The sequence below is a fragment of the Loxodonta africana genome, chromosome 1 (genome assembly GCF_030014295.1).
Source record: "Loxodonta africana isolate mLoxAfr1 chromosome 1, mLoxAfr1.hap2, whole genome shotgun sequence".
Lineage (NCBI taxonomy): Eukaryota > Metazoa > Chordata > Mammalia > Proboscidea > Elephantidae > Loxodonta > Loxodonta africana.
In genome coordinates this window covers 2847444-2869612 of record NC_087342.1, presented here as the reverse complement: position 1 = coordinate 2869612, position 22169 = coordinate 2847444, and the positions used below count along the sequence as shown (strand labels likewise).

Here is a 22169-nt window from a genome sequence, read left to right as displayed (position 1 = left end):
TGAGTTACATGAATATTGCAATTAAGTGTAAGATTGTATTCAGTGGAAAACCACAAAGATTGAAAGTCATGGAGATTCCAAAGAAAATTCGTTTGCTGATGACATCTTCAAAAAAGTATTTGGTGCTTTAATAATTTCATCAACTTTTCCTCCTAAAAATTGGCATTTTCTTTCTTTCCTTTCTGTATTTACTAGTGCTTCCTTCCTTGGTTTATTTTTTTTACCTAAATAGCAATAAAGCTTCAAAATAAATTCTAAATTTTCTAAATGCCTTGTATGAAAAATCCCTAAAAAAAACCATTGCTGTTGAGTCAATTCCAACTCATAGCAATCTTATGGGAGAGAGCAGAACTGCCCCACAGGGTTTTCAAGGAGCAACTGGTGGATTCGAACTGCTGACTTTTAGGTTAACAGCTGAGATCTTAACCACTGTGCCACCAGTGATGGTAAATTAGCTGAAAGTAACTAAATAAGTTGGACTCGGCCAAGCATATGATAGCCCATCACTATCTTTAATGCGCCAACAACTTCCATGGCAGCAGGCGTGCTTACTGCCCACCATGCTGTTGTTAGCTGATGTTGATGCGGCCTCCAACCCATGGTGACTCCATACACAACAACAAAACGCTGCCAGTCTCAGGCCATCTCCACAATAGGTTGTGGACTGGGATGTTGTGATTCATATGGTTTTCACTGGCTGATTTTTGGAAGATTCCAGGCCTTTGTCCGAGTCTGAAAGCTCCACCGAAACCTGCTCAGCATCACAGCAACAGAAGCCGTCACTGGCAGACGGGAGTGGCTGCTCACGAGGTTAATTAGCCAGGAATGGGGCACGGGTCTCCCACATGGAGGGCGAGAATTCTACCGCTGAACCCCAAGAGCTCCCAGCCCCCTTGCCATTAATGAGAGTCATGTGACTAGTTCTGGCTAAAGGATGGTGAACCCACACACAGTTCTGCAGCTCTTTCTTCCCACGGCAGCTGAAACGACCCTTGTTCTGGATTATGCAGTGCCAAGATGTCAACGGCTTCACTGGATTTGGGCCTTGAGTGAGGAGCCCACCCCTCCACTCACCACTGTTGGGTATATAATTTGAGCCAGAAATAAAGCTTTGTGGCGTAGAGCTACTACTAAAATTTCAGGTTTAGCACGTCACGAGAGCATAACCTAGCCTACCTTGACTCGCGCTCATTTACGACAGCTCACCTGAGCCTGCATTTCTGTCTTGAAGATGGGATGATACAGTATCTGTTCAAGGTATAGAAGTAATCATGGTAGGGCACGTCATGTGTCAGCACCTCTGAATCTACCAAATAGAACTCTGCTTCCCGACTTTTCTTATACAGCGTCTGTCAAATCAAGATAAAGAATTTTTGCATGTGCACGTTTAACACACAAAATTTCTCACCAATTCAGAACATACATACTTGGATTCCTTTTCGGAAATTACAAAAGACACGAGAAGGCTACCTCTAAAGCTAAAAGAGTCTCTGTGCTGGGCTGTGCCTCTCTGTGAACTGTGAGGCCACCTGGAAGCCTACTTGTTGCCTCGGTTATTGATTTCAGTGTGCCATTGTTTTTTTTCTTTCTTTTAGGCATGAGCAGGAGAAAGGAGTGATAGAATCTCTTGTATTATTAGTTGATAAAGAGTTTTAAATGTGACTGTTAGGGAAACAACTCAAGAATCAAATGATCTGGGCAAGTGCCCTGCTCCAAAGCTCATCCACGTGGAACAGAGCCACCCTTCACCAAAAACGTGAAGGAGGAGGGGGAAGCAACCAAAAAAACACTGCTTTCCCTAAACAGGAAGTAGTGTGGTAGTTGGCCACATCTTTCTAATTGTAAGCACACTTCTTCTATCCATCTTCTAATAAAAAAAATAACAATAATAAAGAAAGATTTCCAACATTACCAAAGAATCCCCAGTACCAAAACATCGAATCCTTCTTAAATGTTTTTTGAAAATCTTTTTTAAATTTTAAAAAGGTCAGGCAACAAGTGCTTTTTAACACTGATGGACAAAAAATATGGACAGAACAACTAGTTCAGACGTTAAAAGATATTTTCAGCCTATTTGTAAAACAGGTACTATCAAAAAAACACACCCATTGCCGTCGAGTCGATTCCAACTCATAGTGACCCTACGGGACAGGGTAGAACTGCCCCATACGGTTTCTGAGGAGCACCTGGTGGATTTGAACTGCCAACCTTTTGGTTAGCAGCCGTAGCTCTTAACCACTACGCCACCAGGGTCTCCATACTTCTACACAAATTGGCCAAACACACGTACCCACCACACAACGCTGTGGAGCCTTTGGCGGCGTATTGGTCACGGAATAACAGTCACCTTCAAGTATCTTATATTTAATTTTGAAAATTCAATCTCTTCCGCATGTGTCACAGCAGCCATTTAGTTATTTGGCCCTAACCCTCGATGTGGTCCTATTAACCAGATTTCAGTGGTGCTATATTTTATTATGAAAAATTCCAAAGACGGACAAGAGTAGAAATGAAGTGTAACGAACCCTCATGTGTTCATCAACAATATTAATCGTGCCCTGTCTTGTCTTATCTGTATCCCATCCCTACGTTCTCTCCCGTCACCACTAGCCCCCGCCTGGCTAGATGACTTTTTTTTTTTTTTTTAATAACTTTTATTAAGCTTCAAGTGAACGTTTACAAATCCAATCAGTCTGTCACATATAAGTTTACATACATCTCACTCCCTACTCCCACTTGCTCTTCCCCTCTTGAGTCAGCCCTTTCAGTCTCTCCTTTCTTGACAATTTTGCCTGCTTCCCTCTCTCTCTATCCTCCCATCCCCCCTCCAGACAAGAGTTGCCAACACAATCTCAAGTGTCCACCTGATATAATTAGCTCACTCTTCATCAGCGTCTCTCTCCCACCCGCTGACCAGTCCCTTTCATTTCTGATGAGTTGTCTTCGGGGATGGTTCCTGTCCTGTGCCAACAGAAGGTCTGGGGAGCATGGCCGCCAGGATTCCTCCAGTCTCAGTCAGACCATTAAGTTTGGTCTTTTTATGAGAATTTGGGGTCTGCATCCCACTGATCTCCTGCTCCCTCAGGGGTCCTCTGCTGTGCTCCCTGTCAGGGCAGTCATCGATTGTGGCCGGGCACCAACTAGTTCTTCTGGTCTCAGGATAATGTAGGTCTCTGGTTCATGTGGCCCTTTCTGTCTCTTGTGCTCTTAGTTGTCGTGTGGCCTTGGTGTTCTTCATTTTCCTTTGCTCCAGGTGGGTTGAGACCAATTGCTGCATCTTAGATGGCCGCTTGTTAGCATTTAAGACCCCAGACGCCACATTTCAAAGTGGGATGCAGAATGATTTCATAATAGAATTATTTTGCCAATTGACTTAGAAGTCCCCTCAAACCATGTTCCCCAGACCCCCGCGCTTGCTCCGCTGACCTTTGAAGCATTCATTTTATCCCGGAAACTTCTTTGCTTTTGGTCCAGTCCAATTGAGGTGACCTTCCATGTATTGAGTGTTGTCTTTCCCTTCACCTAAAGCAGTTCTTATCTACTGATTAATCAATAAAAAACCCTCTCCCATCCTCCCTCCCTCCACCCCTCGTAACCACAAAAGTATGTGTTCTTCTCAGGTTTACTATTTCTCAAGATCTTATAATAGTGGTCTTATACAATATTTGTCCTTTTGCCTCTGACTAATTTCGCTCAGCATAACGCCTTCCAGGTTCCTCCATGTTATGAAATGTTTCAGAGATTCGTCACTGTTCTTTATCGATGCGTAGTATTCCATTGTGTGAATATACCACAATTTATTTACCCATTCATCCGTTGATGGACACCTTGGTTGCTTCCAGCTTTTTGCTATTGTAAACAGAGCTGCAATAAACATGGGTGTGCATATATCTGTTTGTATGAAGGCTCTTGTATCTCTAGGGTATTTTCCTACAAGTGGGATTTCTGGGTTGTATGGTAGTTCTATTTCTAACTGTTTAAGATAACGCCAGATAGATTTCCAAAGTGGTTGTACCATTTTACATTCCCACCAGCAGTGTATGAGAGTTCCAATCTCTCCGCAGCCTCTCCAACATTTATTATTTTGTGTTTTTTGGATTAATGCCAGCCTTGCTGGTGTGAGATGGAATCTCATCGTAGTTTTAATTTGCATTTCTCTAATGGCTAATGATCGAGAGCATTTTCTCATGTATCTGTTGGCTGCCTGAATATCTTCTTTAGTGAAATGTGTGTTCATATCCTTTGCCCACTTCTTGATTGGGTTGTTTGTCTTTTTGTGGTTGAGTTTGCTAGATGACTTTTAAAGGAAATCCCAGACGTCCATATAACTTCATCCATAAATACTTCAGTATATCTCTTTCTAAATTCTTCCCTAAGACTCGATGAAAGATACTCTTTTCTTTAAAATGTGGTGACGATACCCTTATTACACATTAAAAAAAATTTTTTTTAATTCCTTAAGTCATCAGATATCTGGTCAGTGTTTAAAGAATCCCAACTGTCCCATAAATGCCTTTTTATAGTCGGAATCAACTTAATGGCAATGGTTTTTTTGGTTTGGGTGTGATTACGATTGGGTTAATATATCTCTTAAGTCTCTTTTAACCTGTGACTGCTTCTCTCCGCTCCCCCCCCTTTTCTATTTGTTGAATTTGTCTTAGAGACAAATTATATTGTGTTGATTATACACTGCTGTGTCATTAACACAGTCCTCCAACCCCTATAAAGCCCGTTGCCATCAAGTCGATTCCAACTCATAGCAACCCTACAGGACAGAGTAGAACTGCCCCATAGAGTTTCCGAGGAGCGCCTAGGGGATTCGAACTGCTGACCTTTTGGTGAGCAGCCATAGCTCTTAACCACTACGCCACCAGGGTTTCCCCAGCCCCTATATACCTTGCGTATTTGTAAGCTGGAGGCTTAATTACCAATTACCGGGTTTGATGTTTGGCAAGAATTATCATAGGAGCTGCTATCTAGTGACTCTGTTGATGTTAAGAGTGATGAGGTGTTTCGAGTCTGAGCCGTTCTATACAAAAGCTCTCATCAGCCTTTCATCTAACAGTGTGATCAGCCATCGAGGGTTGTTGCATTGCTCCGTGATTTCATTAAAGGTTACAAAATACTGGTGTCATACCCTGTCATGCTTTACTTACCAGCTGGAATTCTTCCAGAAAGACGTACTTTTCCTCATGATCGGCTTAGTTACACTGAAATACTGTTTATACAGAAAAGGCAAACACCCTGATTCTTTCTCGTAATTTACCACTTTTCAGGGTGATGAGTGGGTTCCTTAGCACCTTCCAAAGATGACCAACAAGTTTATTTATTTATTTAGGAAAAAGTTACTAGCTCAGGAATTTTTCATGTTCTCTGTGTTTTAATCCATTGCAGTGCTTATGTTTTTCGATGTCCAAACTCTCCGGTCTTTGGCTAGTGGGATCCATCCCCTTCAATGTTGGCTCTTACAGCTTTTGACAAGACTCCAAGCAATTCTGATAGCTTTCTCTGGTGTGACGGATTAGCCAGATTCATCTGGTACACTCCCTGCCTCAAATGTGAAATCAGCCATTTCTCTAACGTGCCCGGGTCCCTTTTGTGGGAAATGACACATAGAGACCAAAGTCTGGATGCTGGAAGGCTCACCGCTACACTGCTAAATATTAAGTCTTTCCAAAGGCCACAGAACATATTTTAAGAAAAATACATCATGAGTTCATGCTGATGTGCCCAATTAAAATTTAAGTTTACAAGGTGTTTAATGTCCGGGATATCGGTCCATTTTCCTCTTACACTGAAAATATTGGCTTTTAATGGCATTAATGTATTTATTTGCAAATCACTTATCTATATACAGGGTACAGTTACTTAAAACAGTTTATGATTTCTTTGCAAGTTTTTTTCCCGTTTTTAGACTATATCCCTAAAAGGGATGTATAGTCAAAGTCCTCTTTTTATAAAGTACATTGAAACATTGTCCTCTATGTGGTTAAGCCAATAACTTAAAATCCAGTTAGATTTGTTTGTTCCCTTTTGCTTTCATTTTTAGGACTGCCCTTTTTTAAAAATTTTGATTTAATTTTGTTTTATAATTATGCAAAACATTCCCCTGCTGTCAAAGTTATAAAACAAGGTGCACTCATAGGTCTAGCTTCCAGCCTTATCCCTTCCAGTCTCCTGTAGATAGCCATTCTTTACTATCGTGGTTTTCCTTCCACTCTGTGTGAGCGTCCATGTACATATCCTCTTCTCAGATAAAAGCATACGAAACATAACATCACACCATTCTGTACTTCGCCTTTTCATTTAACAGTATATCCTGGGGCTCACTCCACAGCCATGTACGGAAATCACCCTCGTTCCTTTTGATGGCTACCTAGTGTTCCACTGGACGGAGGCACCGTAATTGTTCCAATTAGTTCCCTATAGACAGACATTTGGGTTGTTTCTAGATTTTTGCTATGCAAACAGTGCTGCCTGAAAGATTGTATACACATCATTTCATGTGGTATCAAGCATATCTTTCATCTAGACTCCTGGAAGGGAAATTGCTCGATCAAAGGGTAAACCCATTTGTAAACTCCTCTCTGTTGGGATTATAACATTTTTTTATATCCTATACCAGAAACGTATGAGGGTGCCTATTTCCCTGCAAAAGGGGTTGTCAACCACTTGGTTATTTGCCAGTCTGCTGGTGAGAAAAGGCATCTTGGAGTATGTGTTTTCTTTCTGTCCTTTATCCCCCCTCGCCCTTTCTCTTTCTTTCTTATTTTCTTACTGTGAATGACGTTAAGTATTATAGCCTGGGGTCCTTTAATAGGCTATGTCCAGTCTGCCACTGTGCTCAAAGGATTTTGCCTTAAAGTGGAAGCAACTGAGTAAGAATAATAACAATAAACGGGCTCCAGGTTAAGTTTAAAATTCATGGAATCAGACCGTTCCACAGACTGTTCCGTGGTCGCTCCTGTAACTACGAGGACGACATGACGGGTGGTTATCTCCCCTCCCATGTGCACAGCTTTCCTGGAACAGGGCGGAGCAGACGTACCTGCTTCTCAGTGGCAGCGGTACATTTTCCAGTGAGTGGATTGTTAAGGAGGATCATGTAGGTCATGGTTCTCAGCTGATCACCTCCAGGCGCCACGTTCCAGGGGGTAGATACGACATCTGATCACAGGAAACACAGAAAATGAGTTACTTCTAAAAATGTGAAGGGCCTGACTTTACACTGGAAGCAAAGAGGCAGTTTTAGAATTACTTAAGCTTTTATTTTTGACCAGCACTAACCACCTTATAACCTGTGTAAGTTTGACAGTAAAGAAAAGTGAGACAAAATGTTGGGAATGCTTCTTATGTGTGACACTTTCCTCATCTCTGATCCATTTATTTTCTGTTGTTTCCTATCCATACGCTTTTCCCTTTCTTTAAAAGATAAATATTAAAAGTTGGTTCATCTGTGGGCTTCTTTTTACAGTCCCAGTGCCTATGAGAAGTTAGCGGTATCAGCCTTATCAAACAGAGACAGAACAACAAAACTCGAAGACAGCTTACTTTTCATTATACAACAATGTGAATCCCGATTCCGACTTGTGGAGAAATCATATCTCAAACTCACAACGTAATGTCAATGGTTTGCCTGCTGAAATCTTTAATCAAAGTAGGACATGGAATATAAACGACTATATACGCTTTTCATGAAGAAGGCTACAGGATCATCCTGCTGCTTTGTACTGATGGCAAGATCCTAGTCAAAATTCTCTTTGCTTTGCTTTGGAACAACACAAGTGAATTAAAACACACTTTGAACGGAAATACACCTTTAGAACACAACACTATCCGTGAAGTTCACTAGGAGAGTATAGGGAAGAGCGTCATAAACTCTATTCAGAGCCCTGACTCAGTCACCTACTGCTGTCAGCACAAATGGACTTAGGCAATCACTCGGTATGTTTGGCTGCTATTCATCAACAGCCGGAAGTGGTCTTTATCAAATCCGTTATCCATCATCAAAGGAATGAAGCAGGACTTTATGCTAGAGCCAGCTTGACTCAATCTCCTTTACACAGCTGGGCCCAGGGGCTTAAAGAGGCATCTGGAAGCTGCTCTTGAAGTGTCTGGAAAATCTTACAACTTAATTAAAAAGGTAACATCACAAGCCAGAAAATCTATTAACCAGGATTTACAGGAATAACGTTCCGGTATACACTAATAACGATTGCCATTTTTATTACTATTTCATCCCAGGTTCGGTTCCTTATACACTTAAATAAGATATACATTTAACTCAAAATACCGCTCAGAAGATTAGTTTGGTCATATGTCAGCCTGTATCAGGAAAACGACACAAATGATCCACTGTTAATCGGAAAGAGAGAATTTAAACATATTGCTTAATTGAGAGATTAAGACTTTACACTATTCAACAAAGCGACCAGCGGTCAGCACAGACAAAAGAAGAGCACCTCGCTTCCCAAATATGTCACATTTGTATTTTCACCGGTGTGACCAGTGAGGCCACTGACATCACGTGCCAGAATAGGATCCGGTCAACAACACCTTGGAATAGTGGACCCCCAAGACTGAAGTACAGCTCGTTAAAACATACCAAACCTGGGAGGAAATTGTAAGAAAAAATGGGACGGTATATAAAAAAACATCCGAGCATTTTTTTACATTTTGAGCTGAAATAATAAAAAGCAGGCATTACAGGACCAACCCCTTAAGGATCTTTGATATGACAGTTTTAAAACCGATGGATCTAAGTGAAGGTTTATGGGTTTTCATTATACTATTCATGGAATTTTTCTGAAGGTTTCGATTTTGTCAAAGTTAAAAAAGTTGGGTAAAAACACTAAAACTGAGCTTTTAACTACAAAAGTAGCATCACAGAACTTATGTAAAGATTAAAGAGAATACCTATGGAAAAGTTCCCTAATTAAAAAAAATGAAAAGATAGATCCAGCAATAGCCATTTTAATGCTGGAATTGGATGAAATCCACAAATAATCAATTGATTATACAAATTTTTTCTTTAAATGATAGAGTTCCCAAGGAGCAGCCAGTGGATTCGAACTGCCGACCTTTTGGTTAGCAGCCAAGCTCTTAACCACTGTGCCACCAGGACCCACTTCTTCTCTAGAAATACAAATTTGATGACCAAGGAACAAGTCCAGAGGAGAGCAACATGGCGTGCAGTTGTGAGCAGATTTGCTCTCTTGGGCAAAGGTTCTGTCTACTTCTCGGTCTGAGCAGTGACATGCCTATACCTGTTTAGACTCTGTTTTAGCCTCTGCTTCCCAAAACCAGTTATAACGTCAGACACGGTCACCCACATCCATACCGACGCCAGATGTGAGATCAGACAACAAAGGCAGCTGGAGACCCAAAAACAAGCTTTGCCTAGTGCCAGCGCAGAATGACACACCAGCTCCTAGTGGGCCTTTTCAGCCACAGAAACGGTGGCGCATAGAGGGGCATCATCTTAGCAAAGGGAAATAATGTATTCAAGTCCCCTGGAGAATGAAGTCTCCAGGTGAAAAAGGAATAGCAAGAAAATGCAAAGTAGATTCAGGACAGATGTGCAAAGCCAAATACGAGCTACTGAGTGAAGAGAAAGGTATTTCTGTGTCACATCTTCCAGGTCCTTAAACTCCATGGATCAGAATAAAATAAATGGTTTTTTAAAACTGTGAAACTTTTAATACAACCACAATTCAATTAATAGCTATCAACTCGAAATTTCTTTGGGACTTGACTCTGAATAATAAGTTTTTTTCTAACTAGAATCTATATCAACAATATAATTTATAAATATGTAACTATGTTTATGTAGAATCTGCAAATAAAGAATACTATCTAGTGGTTAATAAAATGCCTGGATCATAAACTACCTTTCAGTTGACTACAGAATAACCTTCTCTTTGACTTATGTCAAATGACTCACCTTATAAAATCTCTGCTACTATTGTCTTCTAATTTTATACAGCAAGCCAAACTGTATGCTCCCAAAGTATAAAGTGTCTTGAAATATCAGATTAAATGGAGTTTCAAATTAACTTAATTGTATTTGAGACATTCAGCAAAACAGAAACTACTAACACGCAAGCAGTGAAGGCCTTCTTCTAACTAACGTCCTAAGTGAACTTTTGCGGTATTTCTTCCACACCACAAACACCGTAATCTCAAGTGGACAGTCCCACGAATTTTCACAAAGGAGACACACCTGTGCACACTGCTCAGCTCAAGATATAGAACTTTCTAGCATCCCAGGAGCCCCTCCCCATCTCCACAACAGTAACCACGCTATTCTGATACTTCATCTCCACAAATTAGTTTTGCCTGTTTTTAAATAAACTTTATTCAATGGGATCATAAAACCTGTTCCCGTCGAGTCGATTCCGACTCATAGCGACCCTACAGGACAGAGTAGAACTGCCCCACAGGGTTTCCAAGGAGCGCCTGGTGGATTTGAACTGCTGACCTTTGGGTTAGCAGCCCTGGCACGTAACCACCGTGCCACCAGGGAATCATGTAGTACGGACCTATACTACGTGTGGCTTCTTTTGCTTCACATGCATCTGTGAAATGTACTCATATTGTTAAAAGTAGCAGTAGGTTTTTGGGTTTTTTTTTCTTCATTGCTATATGATATTCTTTGGTGTGAACACACAGTTTGTTTACCCACTCTATTCCTGATAGACTTTGGGGCCATTCTGAGTTGCTGGCTATTAGGGATAACACTGCTACGAGCACTGTAGAACGTTACTCAGCGTACATTTATGTACACGTTTGTGATGGGTAGATACCCAGGAGTGTAACTGTTCACATTCACAGAGAACACATATGTTCAGCTGTAGATACTGCCAAACAATTTTACAAAGTGGTTGTACCAGTTTATTCTCACCAGTATCTACCATACCCAGTTATTTCACAACAGAGCCCTTTTGAGCTAAAGGAATAAATGCCGTTTTCAAGGGTCAGGACTTTGATTCAATAGAGTAGTCATAGGCAGGATCTGACTAATTAAACAATTACACTATTTATATGTGAATTTAACTAACACGTTGGAACACCCCCTTATAAAACACCACAATAAAATCAAAGTACATCTAATTTACCTTTTCCCTGACAACATAAATCAGTTTAACCCTCTAATGATAACAAAATTCTCCCAAATTTGTCATTAGGTAGTGAGAGAAGAACCCACCTAATATATTCCTAGAATTGGTAAATCTCTGCATAAAGCACGAACTGGTGAAGAGCAATTCAAACATTCTCTCAGCGCTGATACGAAAAACACGGTTGATATAAAGTCTTCCCTGAAGATCTTTCTCAGGAATATTTTCTGGGGGGAAGAAAAAACACAGAAAAAAGGAGAAGGAACCAATGAAAGCTCTTCTTTATTCGGGGAGGCACACAATAATTTTTAAATGTGATTAAAGTGCTCAGCACACTCCCTCACGCTATCAAAATTCAAAATTCGAGTTATATACATATGTGCTCTATGTAACTATACGTAATTATACATATGGTTAATTAAACCATGGATGATCAACATTCCAATTGCTGAAACCCATAAGATGTAGAAATATTTAGCCTGAATCAAATCAAACTTCCACAATACATCACTCAAAAGGACCTTGGATGGTATTTCAAAAGTGACAAGGGCAATGCTGAGACACATAAAGTAGTATCTACCGCAGCAATCAGTAGGTTCTATTCTAGGCGCTCACACAGTCAATAAATACTGAGTCATCAGCAGCTATAATGTCTGCTGCACGCACGAGCTTGCTAGCCTAATAATGATTCTACTCGACTTCATGCTGACCCCCCTGAGACAAGGATCACCCTACTCACACCCTATTCTCAATAATATCAGGTATTGAAAGAACCAAGAAACCCTTCTTCTGAAAAGTTTTCTTCTAAGCTAAATAATGCCCAGTGGAATATTACATTGTTGGGGACCTTGATAATGACAATGATATTGAAAACTAGGGATAACAAACGAAGAAGCAATACCTGCTCATTGCTTCTCGGATGCCCTGGAAACTGCATACAAGACCGCCGGTACTTAGACAGTGCTTACTCTTTGTCAGACATTGTGATAAGAACCTTACAAGTGTTAACTCATTTTGTCCACACAGCAATACTGTAAGAGGTATGACCATCGTCTCCCCCGTACAGATGAGGAAACTGAGGCACAGAGAGAAGTGAATTGCCAAGGTTCCATGGCTACTGAGTAACAGATCCGGAATCTGTCTGAACCCACTCCACCGCGACAGCACACATACTTAACCTCTACTTCACACTACCAGCAGTTTAACTTAGAAGAATTAAAAAAAAAAAAAAAAAAGGCAAGGAATAGAAGCCTAGGAGGGTGAAAGAAATAGTGTTAAAGCAATCTGTCATGGATTGAATTATGTCCCTCCAAAAATGTGTGTATCAACTTGGTTAGACCATGATTCCCAGTATTCTGTAGCTGTCCTCCATTTTGTGATTGTAATTTTATGTTAAAGAAGATTAGGGTGGGATTGTAACACAAACCTTACTCACGTCACCTCCCTGATCCCATGTAAAGGGAGTTTCCCTGAGGTGTGGCCTGCACCACCTTTTATCTCTGATAACAGGAAAGGGAAGCAAGCAGAGAGTTGGGGACATCATATGACCAAGAAAGCTGCACCAGGAGCAGAGTCCTTTGGACCTGGGGTCCCTCTGCCTGAGAAGCTCCTCAACCAGGGGACAATTGAGGACAAGGACCTTCTTCCAGAGCCGACAGAGAGATGAAGCCTCCCCTGGAGCTGACGCCTTGAATTTGGACTTTTAGCCTACTTTACCATGAGGAAATAAATTTCTCTTTGTTAAAGCCATCCACTCGTGGTACTTCTGTTATGGCAGCACTAGCTGACTAAGACACAACCCAATCTGAAATTTTAATTATTTCAGGACTGAAATTATTTTTTATTATTTGAAGATTGTACCCCATGAAAACTGTGACAAAAGCTTCCCATACTTCAGAAATCAAGCTCTAATAATTAGCTGGGTAAAGCATCTGTCAATATTAATCCAAGGGAAGCAGTCTGGTAAAGCAAAAGGGCAATGGTCTAAGAATCAGAAAAACTCTCGTAGCTCCAGCTTTGCCTCCACTATCCCTATTTCTCCCTCATTAAATGGTCTCTTAGTCACCTAGTGCTACCATAACAGAAATACAAGTGGATGGCTTTAACAAAGAGAAGTTTATTCTCTCACAATCTAGTAGGTTAAAAAACCAAAAACCAAACCCAATGCCGTCAATTCCAACTCATAGCAACCCTATAGGACAGAGTAGAACTGCCCCATAGAGTTTCCAAGGAGCGCCTGGCGGATTTGAACTGCCTACCCTTTGGTTAGCAGCTGTAGCACTTAACCACTACACCTCTAAAAAAAAAAAACACCTCTAGTAGGTTACAAATTCAGGGTATCTGCTCCAGGGGAAGGCTTTCTGTCTCTGTTGGCTCTGGAAGAAGGTCCTTGTCCTCAATCTTCCCCTGGTCGAGGGGCTTCTCAGGCTCAGGGTCCCCGTGTCCAAAGGACATGCTCTGCTCCTGGTGCAGCTTTCTTGGTGGTACGATGTCCTCAGCTCTCTGATTGCTTCCCTTTCCTTTTATCTCTTGAGATAAACTCCCTTTACCGTGGATCAGGGAGGTGACCTGAGTGAGGGTGGTGTTACAATCCCACCCTAATCCTCTTAACATAAAATTACAATCACAAAATGGAGGACAACCACACAATACTGGGAATCATGGCCTAACCAAGTTGATACACACATTTTTGGGGGGACACAATTCAATCCATGACAAATGGCTTATGATTCTCTATTTTGCTACAGGTACAAAGAGCTTAGGGATATCAGGTAGATTTTGATTTACCTTCTCCCTACAACAATATTACGTACAGGCAAAAACTACTGAGTGCAACTTGGAATAATGGCTCCTTCAGTATAAAAATGAATCACTGAACCTAGGCAATTTGCTAAGGTTTTGTGAAAAGGGCACTTAGGTTTGGAAAGTAGCTTTTTTTGACATAGAAGTAATACATGTTCACTGTAAAAATAATTCAAATAATCACAAAGAAAGCAAACAACTACTGGTAATTTTGTTGATCTTGTTTATTTCCTTCACAGAATCTATCCTGATTTTCTAATTACGTTTTCACGGGCTTGTTGACTTGTTTATTGACTCTCTCCTGCACTAGACTCTAAGTTCCATGCAAGTGGGGACCACCTCACTTTTAAACACCGACATGCATCAGTATCTCGTACATAATAAAAACCAAAACCAAACCTGCTGCCATCGAGTCGATTCTGACTCATAGAATAGAGTAGAACTGCCCCATAGGGTTTCCAAGGAGCACCTGGTGGATTCGAACTGCCAATCTTTTGGTTAGCAGCCATAGCTCTTAACCACTTACGCCACCAGGGTTTCCGGTACCTAACAAGTGGTAAATAGTGAAAAAATGACTATAGGAAATGTTAAAAATATCTTAAGATGTATTTTTATTTATAGCACTTTGAATTTTGAATCACAAATTTTTTAACTTTTAATTTTGTAATAATTTTAGATTTACAATTAACTAAACTAGACTTAAGGAGCACCGGGGGCAAAATGGTTAAGCACTCGGCTGCTAACTGAAAGGTGAGTGGTTCGAACCCACCAGTGGCTCTGTAGGAGAAAACACCTGGCAATCTGCAACCACAAAGATTACAACCTTGGAAACCCTATGGGACGGTTCTACTCTGTCCCACAGAATTGTTATGAGTCAGAACACAACAACAACAAACTAGACTTTACTCAAATTTTTTTCCAGTAATTTCTTTTTTCTGTACCAGGACCCAATCCAAAATACCATGTTGTATAAAGTTGCTATGTCTCCTTAATCTCCTCCAAGTCTATGGCGGTTTCTCAGTCTTTCCTCGTTTTTTATAACCTTGAGATGTTTGAGGAACACTGGTCAGGTACTTTGTAAAATGCCCATCAATACAGGTTCGTCTGCTATTTTTTCCCGAATAGACTGAGGTTATAGAGTTTTTGAAAGAATACCACAGAAATGAAGTGCCCTCTCGTCAAACTCAGCGGGGACATGAGGTCAACAGGATTTAGGATGATGAGCTTTGATCACTTGGTTAAGGTGTTGTCTGGCAAGTTTCCCCAGCGTAAAGTTATTACTTTCTACCTTCTACTCTCCACTCGTTAGGAATGACTCAGTCAGTTGAACCCATGCTCAAGGGGAGGAGAATCAGGCTTCACTTCCCGGAAGGTGGAGATCTACTAACTAAAACCTGTGAAGGCTGGAACCTGTGTAAGGTGGAAACCTATCAGAGAAGGGAAACTCAAATATTTTTGACTAAAACTAGTGACAGAAAAGTGGTAAGACTGCACCCCGTCAAAGGCAGAAAACTTTCGAGACCTGGAAAAACAAGGCAGTCCCATCAAGTTCCGGCTCTCAGCTTTCACTGTGTATTATTTGAAATTCTGTAAGAAAGGTTTGTGCTTCCTCCTCCATTTACGTATTTATTCAATAATTTATTTATATCAGTCTTAGTTGTCTAGTGCTGCTATAACAGAAATACCACAAGCGGATGGTTTTAACAAATAGAGATTCTCATACAGTCTGGGAGGCTAGCAGTCCAAATTCAGGGCACCAGCAAATGGAGCATGCCCTCTCTCTGTTGTCTCTGGGAGAAGGTCCTTGTCATCAATCTTACCCTGGTCTAGGAGCTTCTCAGTGCAGGGACCCCCAGTCCACAGGACACAGTCTGCTCCGGGCTATTCTTTCTTGGTGGTAGGAGATCCCCTTCCTCTTTGCTTGAGTTTCTCTTTCCTGTCTCAAAAAAGATTGACTCAAAATACAACCTAATCCTGTAGAATGAGTCCTGCCTCATTAACATAACTGCCTCTAATCCTCCTTCATTAACATCATAGAGGTAGAATTTACAACAGATAAGAAAGTCACATCAGATGACAAAGTGGAGGACAATCATACAATACTGGGAATCATGGCCCAGCCAAGTTGACACATATTTTGGGAGGACACAATTCAATCCATATCAATCTGTGTGGACTCAAGGATAGTTATTTCATTCTTCGTATTGTAATCTATTACTCTATTTATCGTGCTGCTCAAATTACCTGATTTGGTTATTAGGAGCTCTTTCGGGTTTGATCCTGCATCCTTTTTGTTTGTTTTTCAGCACTTCCTTGTTTTCTGGCAATACAAGATGCTCCAGACTCATCTAATGTTTTCCCTGCCCCAGCCCTGGCATCAGCCATTTCTCCCAAGGAGTCCCAGAAACTATAATTTTTTAAAAAAGCAAGCTCTTTGTTCATATTTCAAAAGAAACAAATTATATATCATATAAGTATTTCAATATGGTATTTTCATATTTCATTTAAACTCCATTAGTAGATAAGATGTTCTGAATTATGACTGATAAAAAGTGAATTTGTGGCCTCACTATTTACTATATGTCAGAAAATAACAATAATATCTTTTGTGTGTGTATATGTGATAAAAATACCAAAACATTTGCCAATTCAACAATTTTTACATGTACAATTCAGCCACGACAATGTCATCTCTTGTATGTAAATTTGTCTGAGGAAGTAAGAATGTGAAATAAACTATTTCTACCTGGAGTTACTCATTTATAAAATTTATGGTGCTTCAAAGCCTCCTATCCAAATGACAAGGAGCCCTGGTGGAACAATGGTTAAGCGCTCAGCAGCTAACTGAGCTGAAAGGTTGGCAGTTCAAACCCACCCAGCAGTTCCACAGGGGAAGTACCTGGTGATTGGCTTCCATAAAGATTACAGCCTAGGAAACCCAATGGGGCAGTTCTATTCTGTCACATGGGGTCGCTCTGAGTTGAAATCTATGGTATCTAACAATAACATCCAAATTACATCATCAATAGTATTTCTGTAACAAATTAAGTTGGTAGGTGGTATTTGCTCAACCCACTAACTGGTTACTATTTCCAATACAGAAGACATATTATTTCAAACATATCATTTTGAAAGTGAACAATGAAAATAGTGGGAAAGGTGAGGCAGACAAATCCAGAAGTCCCTGGATATAAATGAAACTGAAACCACAGCCTGGCAGGGCTTTGAGGGCCCGTGAAAGCTGCGCTAGGTAGATAAGCAGTTGGTTTGGAGTTTGAGTGACTAAGGACACAGAGTTTGTTACATCTTTCATTTTCTAAAAACTGGTGACCTGCTGTTTATGACTCAGATTGGAGGTGTTCTTCATGCCTGAAAAACCAAGCTCAGTATGGAACGCTGTTTGAAAATCCAACGCAGGTAAGTGTGTCTAGGTTAGCCTCACGCTGCACCTCCGTGACCTCCGTAGTCTGTGCTGTGCTTTTTCTCTGCTCTCCTCAGAGGCCTGTTTACCCTTACTTTTTTGAATTAACAAGCGACCTGAGATGCTCTGATTCTTGGTTAGCTTTGCTTGGCTTTGCCTCTAATTCATCTAGTTCTGTCAGCTATAGAGGGATTCCAATTTTGCCATTTTTATGTGCCCTTCCCCAGATTAACCTTTGCTTCAGAGACAGCTTCCATTCTCAGTACATACGACTTTGGTAACCCTGTCAGACCAAGTTCTAGCCCCAGCTATGCCAAGCTCAATTTTAGGTTTGTCACCCTGACAGAGCCCAGGTGTCTCACACCCTCAGCCAGCTTGTCAGCTTCCACTCACGGCTCTACTTCTGTGGTAGATGTTTCACAAGACTATCCATGGCATCACAGAGCACGGCAGGTGAAAGAAACAAATACTGATAATATCAGGAATGGTATATCCTCAAAAAATACAACCATACTTTTCTTGTACTTGTGGGTATGGAGACATTTTGTCAGCTGGTCTTCATTCTCCAGGAAACTCCTAGCATCTTCTCTGGTGCTTTGAGCCCCTCCCCAAAACTGGCCATACAGTACAGGCTGGGGTTAGTCTATCACCAACCGCCCTTTAGATAAACAAAGAAGTTCTGTAGCTTAGTCTGTGACTTATCACACCGCAGAGCTTAAATTAGTAATACAGTTTAACAGATAGTAATACAATGCTTAGCGATTTTTGTTCATCAGCTGGGAGCCTGGAACCATTTCTAGAAGCACAGAAAAATGTCCCTGAATAGGGCATCTTTCAATCTTGGTGGGTTCTAACTGCCCAGTGGAGAGTAAGAGCACTCTGAAGGAGGCAGTCAAAGCAGATTCCAGTCTAACTTCGCCCACCTGGGCTTCAGTTAGTTTTCACATCGAAGGGACTGGGCTGGAGGTAATTTTAGGTCTCTCTGTGAGACATGTCATGATGCTCCGCTTTGTTGGTCCCTCTCAGGGATACATGGACCTAGAAGAGTCTCTAGATCAATACTGTCCAGTGCCCCCCTCCCAAAGATTATAGCCTAGGGGTGGCAGGAAAGGACAAAAATAATCCTTTCATTTTCTCATTGAGCCTGTTCACAATGGCGGATCAAAATACTATCATTTTAAATAACGTGATGTTTGGTTTAAAGTAGTTTGCCACCCACCTTACTCCCTCAGCCCACACGCACATTTCCACTGGGCGGTTACTACTTGTGACCTTTGCCAGTGTTCACTGACTTCAAGTGTCCACACAACTTCAAGAAAATAAAACTCAGATTATGTTGTTGTTCTTTGCTGCTGTCAAGGTGACCCCTAACTCACGGGGACCACACGGACAACAGAAGGAAACGCTGCCTGGACCTGCCCCATCCCCATGACCAGTTACATGGGGATTGGGTCACCAGGATCCATAGGGTTTAAATTGGCGGATTTTCAAAAGCAGGTTGCCAGGCTTTCTTCCTAGTCATCTGAGTCTGAGCTCCACTGAAACCTGTTCAGCATCAAAGCAACACACAAGCCTCCGCTGACAAACAGGTGGTGGCTACACATGAGGTGCACCAGCTGGGAATCAAACCCAGGTCCCCCGCACAGACGGCAAGGATTCTGCTACTGAGCCAGCACTGCCCAGATTCCTTATGATGCCCCCGTTAACATGTATGATAAACCCAAGGTGTGGGAACTGCTTTGGGAAAGCAGCAGGAGCAGTTATTTGTTATCTAGTGATAAGAACGAGTGGTCATTCCACACACTTTACGTAAAACTCCACAAACAAAGGACTGAATGTTACATGCAAACTCTTACTGTTGTAAAGCCTCACGGTCTTTAAGGTGCACCAGCACAGAGCCACGTGTTATCAGGGCTCACTTGTGCACAGAAACTATACCATAATCGTCCTTTCTTTCCAGGAGTGTACACAACACAGAAACCACACAACCATCGTCCTTTCTTTCCAGGTGTGTACACAACACAGAAACCACACAACCGTCGGCCTTTCTTTCCAGGTGTGTACACAACACAGAAACCGCACCGCCGTCGTCCTTTCTTTCCAGGTGGGTACACAACACAGAAACCGCACCGCCGTCGTCCTTTCTTTCCAGGTGTGTACACAACACAGAAACCGCACCGCCGTCGTCCTTTCTTTCCAGGTGTGTACACAACACAGAAACCGCACCGCCGTCGTCCTTTCTTTCCAGGTGTGTACACAACACAGAAACCGCACCGCCGTCGTCCTTTCTTTCCAGGTGTGTACACAACACAGAAACCGCACCGCCGTCGTCCTTTCTTTCCAGGTACTTGTAGGATTTATATGAGTTTTAGCATTATGCTTTATGTAACTTATCATTAACATTAGTTTAATAAGAAATCAAAAATGAAACTACTTTTTAAGTGTCATTCTTTTAAAAAAGCAGATGAGAAAGAACAAGGACAACAATTCCTTGTCTTGGCATCGGTAACATATTTGGCCACTGGGTGCTAGGGCAGACCTCCCCAAAGTCGTAAGCTCATCCGGGCCGGGTCTAACTAATTCACGCCCTGCTTGCATACTGAAACAACAACGTCAACAACCCTAATGACAAGTCTAGTTACCTGTGCGGCTCAGGCCTTTTAAAAAATTTCCTCCCAACAATCTCTTCAAAATAACTCAATGCCTGTCTTCTCGACTCATTCTATGACTTTTAGGAGCTAGTGGATTTTTATGTGCGTTTTTAGGGATTTTCATTTAGGTAAAGAGACTTCGGTGTTCCCCAACCAAGGTCTAATCTAAGCAATAACAGGACTAGCAAATGCAGTCGTGTCGGACAGGTACAAACCACTACAGTGCTCCCTTTACTGATACTCCCAGCGTCGCTAGCAGGGTAAGGGTGTACCAGGAACCTTTTGGTGTTATGACCTTTCCTGAAATTTGAAAGCAGTCACTCCTCTTGCCCTTTCCCAGTGTCTTCCAACTTCACTCACTTCAATGTCCATAATCTTACAACTTCAAAAAAACAAAATTCCTTAAAACGCCCACTTAGTAAGTATGGCAAGGCCCAGGTTACTGGTACTCAACTAGAAAAAGTAGAGAGAACATACTTACTATACAAGTTCCCTTTGAACAACTACTTTTTACTTTCATTATATTCTCTACTTTTGCATCGCTCTATTTTTTCTTTTTTGGTGATTACAAGAAGGTAACACAATTATAGTGTTTATAGCATATATCTTGAATCTGAAACACAAGAAACACTAATCTTTTATCTCTTTCTTAGTCCTAACAGCGGTGTAGCAAACTAACACATGTGCTTCGGAGGTTTTTAAAATATGTTTTAAAAACTGAATCTTAAGTTAGGGAAGACTCACGTTAATACAGTAAACTTACATTTACATAAAGTGGTTCGGAACTGATTTACTTTGACTAACTCAGTGACATGGATTGAACTGTGTCCCCCCAAAAATGTGTATCAACTTGGACAGGCCATGATTCCCAGTGTTGTGTGGTTGTCCTCTATTTTGTGATTGTAATTTTATGTTAAGAGGATTAGGGTGGGATTGTAACACCTCCCTTACTCAGATCACCTCCCTGATCCAAGGTAACGGGAGTTTCCCTGGGGTGTGGCCTGTACCACCTTTTATCTCTCAAGAGATAAAAGCACCAGGAGCAGAGCGCATCCTTTGGACTCACGGTTCCTGCACCTGAGAAGCTCCTAGACCAGAGGAAGATTGAGGACAAAGACCTTCCTCCAGAGCCAGCAGAGAGAGAAGGCCTTCCCCTGGAAGCCGGTGCCCTGAATTTGGATTTGTAACCTACTGGACTGTGAGAAAATAAATCTCTCTTTGTTAAAGCCGTCCAATTGTGGTATTTCTGTTATGGCAGCACGAGATGACTAAGATGCTCAGTATTACCGTTCACTGTGTGTTATGTGTAATGCCAGTGGAGATGCCTCCCCCTCATTCCTTCCAAGGTAAGGGAGCTGAATTAGGGTAACTGCGGCCTCTCTCTACCCCGTTATTGACGCCACTCACTGGGAGATGATTAGTAAATATGGACGAGCACAACGGGCAGGGTTGGCACATCTCTGTCCTTTTGCTTCTCCAGGGACAATCTCCCCGGTGCCTGGGGTGGCGGTCAAGCACTGCCTGCAGCTGTGGGTCAGTCTGTCTCAGTCTACGGTTCATTCAACAACCCAGGGTCTCTCACACACACCCATGTGCTTCAGCTTCACCACACTTAGCATTAGAGGTGATACCATCATCTCTCTCCGGCCTGCTCTTTGTTTTTTTCCCAATTTGGTTATAACTTGGGTGGTTAAGAATGGGTGCTATTTGCTGAGGCCACTCAAGACGCGATATTTACATAGATTATGTAGATTACAATACAGAACATGTGATAAAAATATCATCCAGAATATGATACTTTTGAAATTCCAAGAGCTGCTGGGTCATGATTCTGATAAATATTTTCATTACGTTGGAATTAAGCTAAATCCCTTTGGCCTTCTAAAACCAAAAAAGTTGCTTTTAATGTAATATAGAATGTTATTATCATTCGTCTTTCTAAACCATTTCAACTATAGCATGCTCCTCCAAAAGGGACTGAAATTAAATGGAAGTTGACTGCAGTAAAAACAAATGGAATTCACAAGTACTATGATGATGTCCACGGTCCTGCTTTCAAAAACTCACCCCGTTATTCTAAAATAGAACCGCTTCAAAGCCAAAAGCTTGTGTCTTCACACACACAGAGCTGAATATTCTTCTGAGTAACATCAGTGAGTTACATTTCTTTAAAACCCC

At 41.4% G+C, this 22169-nt stretch overlaps 1 protein-coding gene across 3 annotated transcripts in view; it reads right to left on the bottom strand.

Moving 5' to 3' along the window:
- Nucleotides 1–22169, bottom strand: part of GRAMD1C (GRAM domain containing 1C) — a 110658-nt gene that overhangs the window by 16541 nt on the left and 71948 nt on the right. For all 3 annotated transcript variants that reach the window (XM_023551783.2, XM_023551784.2, XM_064281474.1), the window contains exons 10-12: nucleotides 11207–11344; nucleotides 7049–7167; nucleotides 1207–1349 (exon numbers count right to left, since the gene is read on the bottom strand). In XM_023551783.2, the coding sequence (XP_023407551.2) occupies nucleotides 1207–1349; nucleotides 7049–7167; nucleotides 11207–11344 (400 nt within the window). The remainder of the gene's footprint in view (nucleotides 1–1206; nucleotides 1350–7048; nucleotides 7168–11206; nucleotides 11345–22169) is intronic.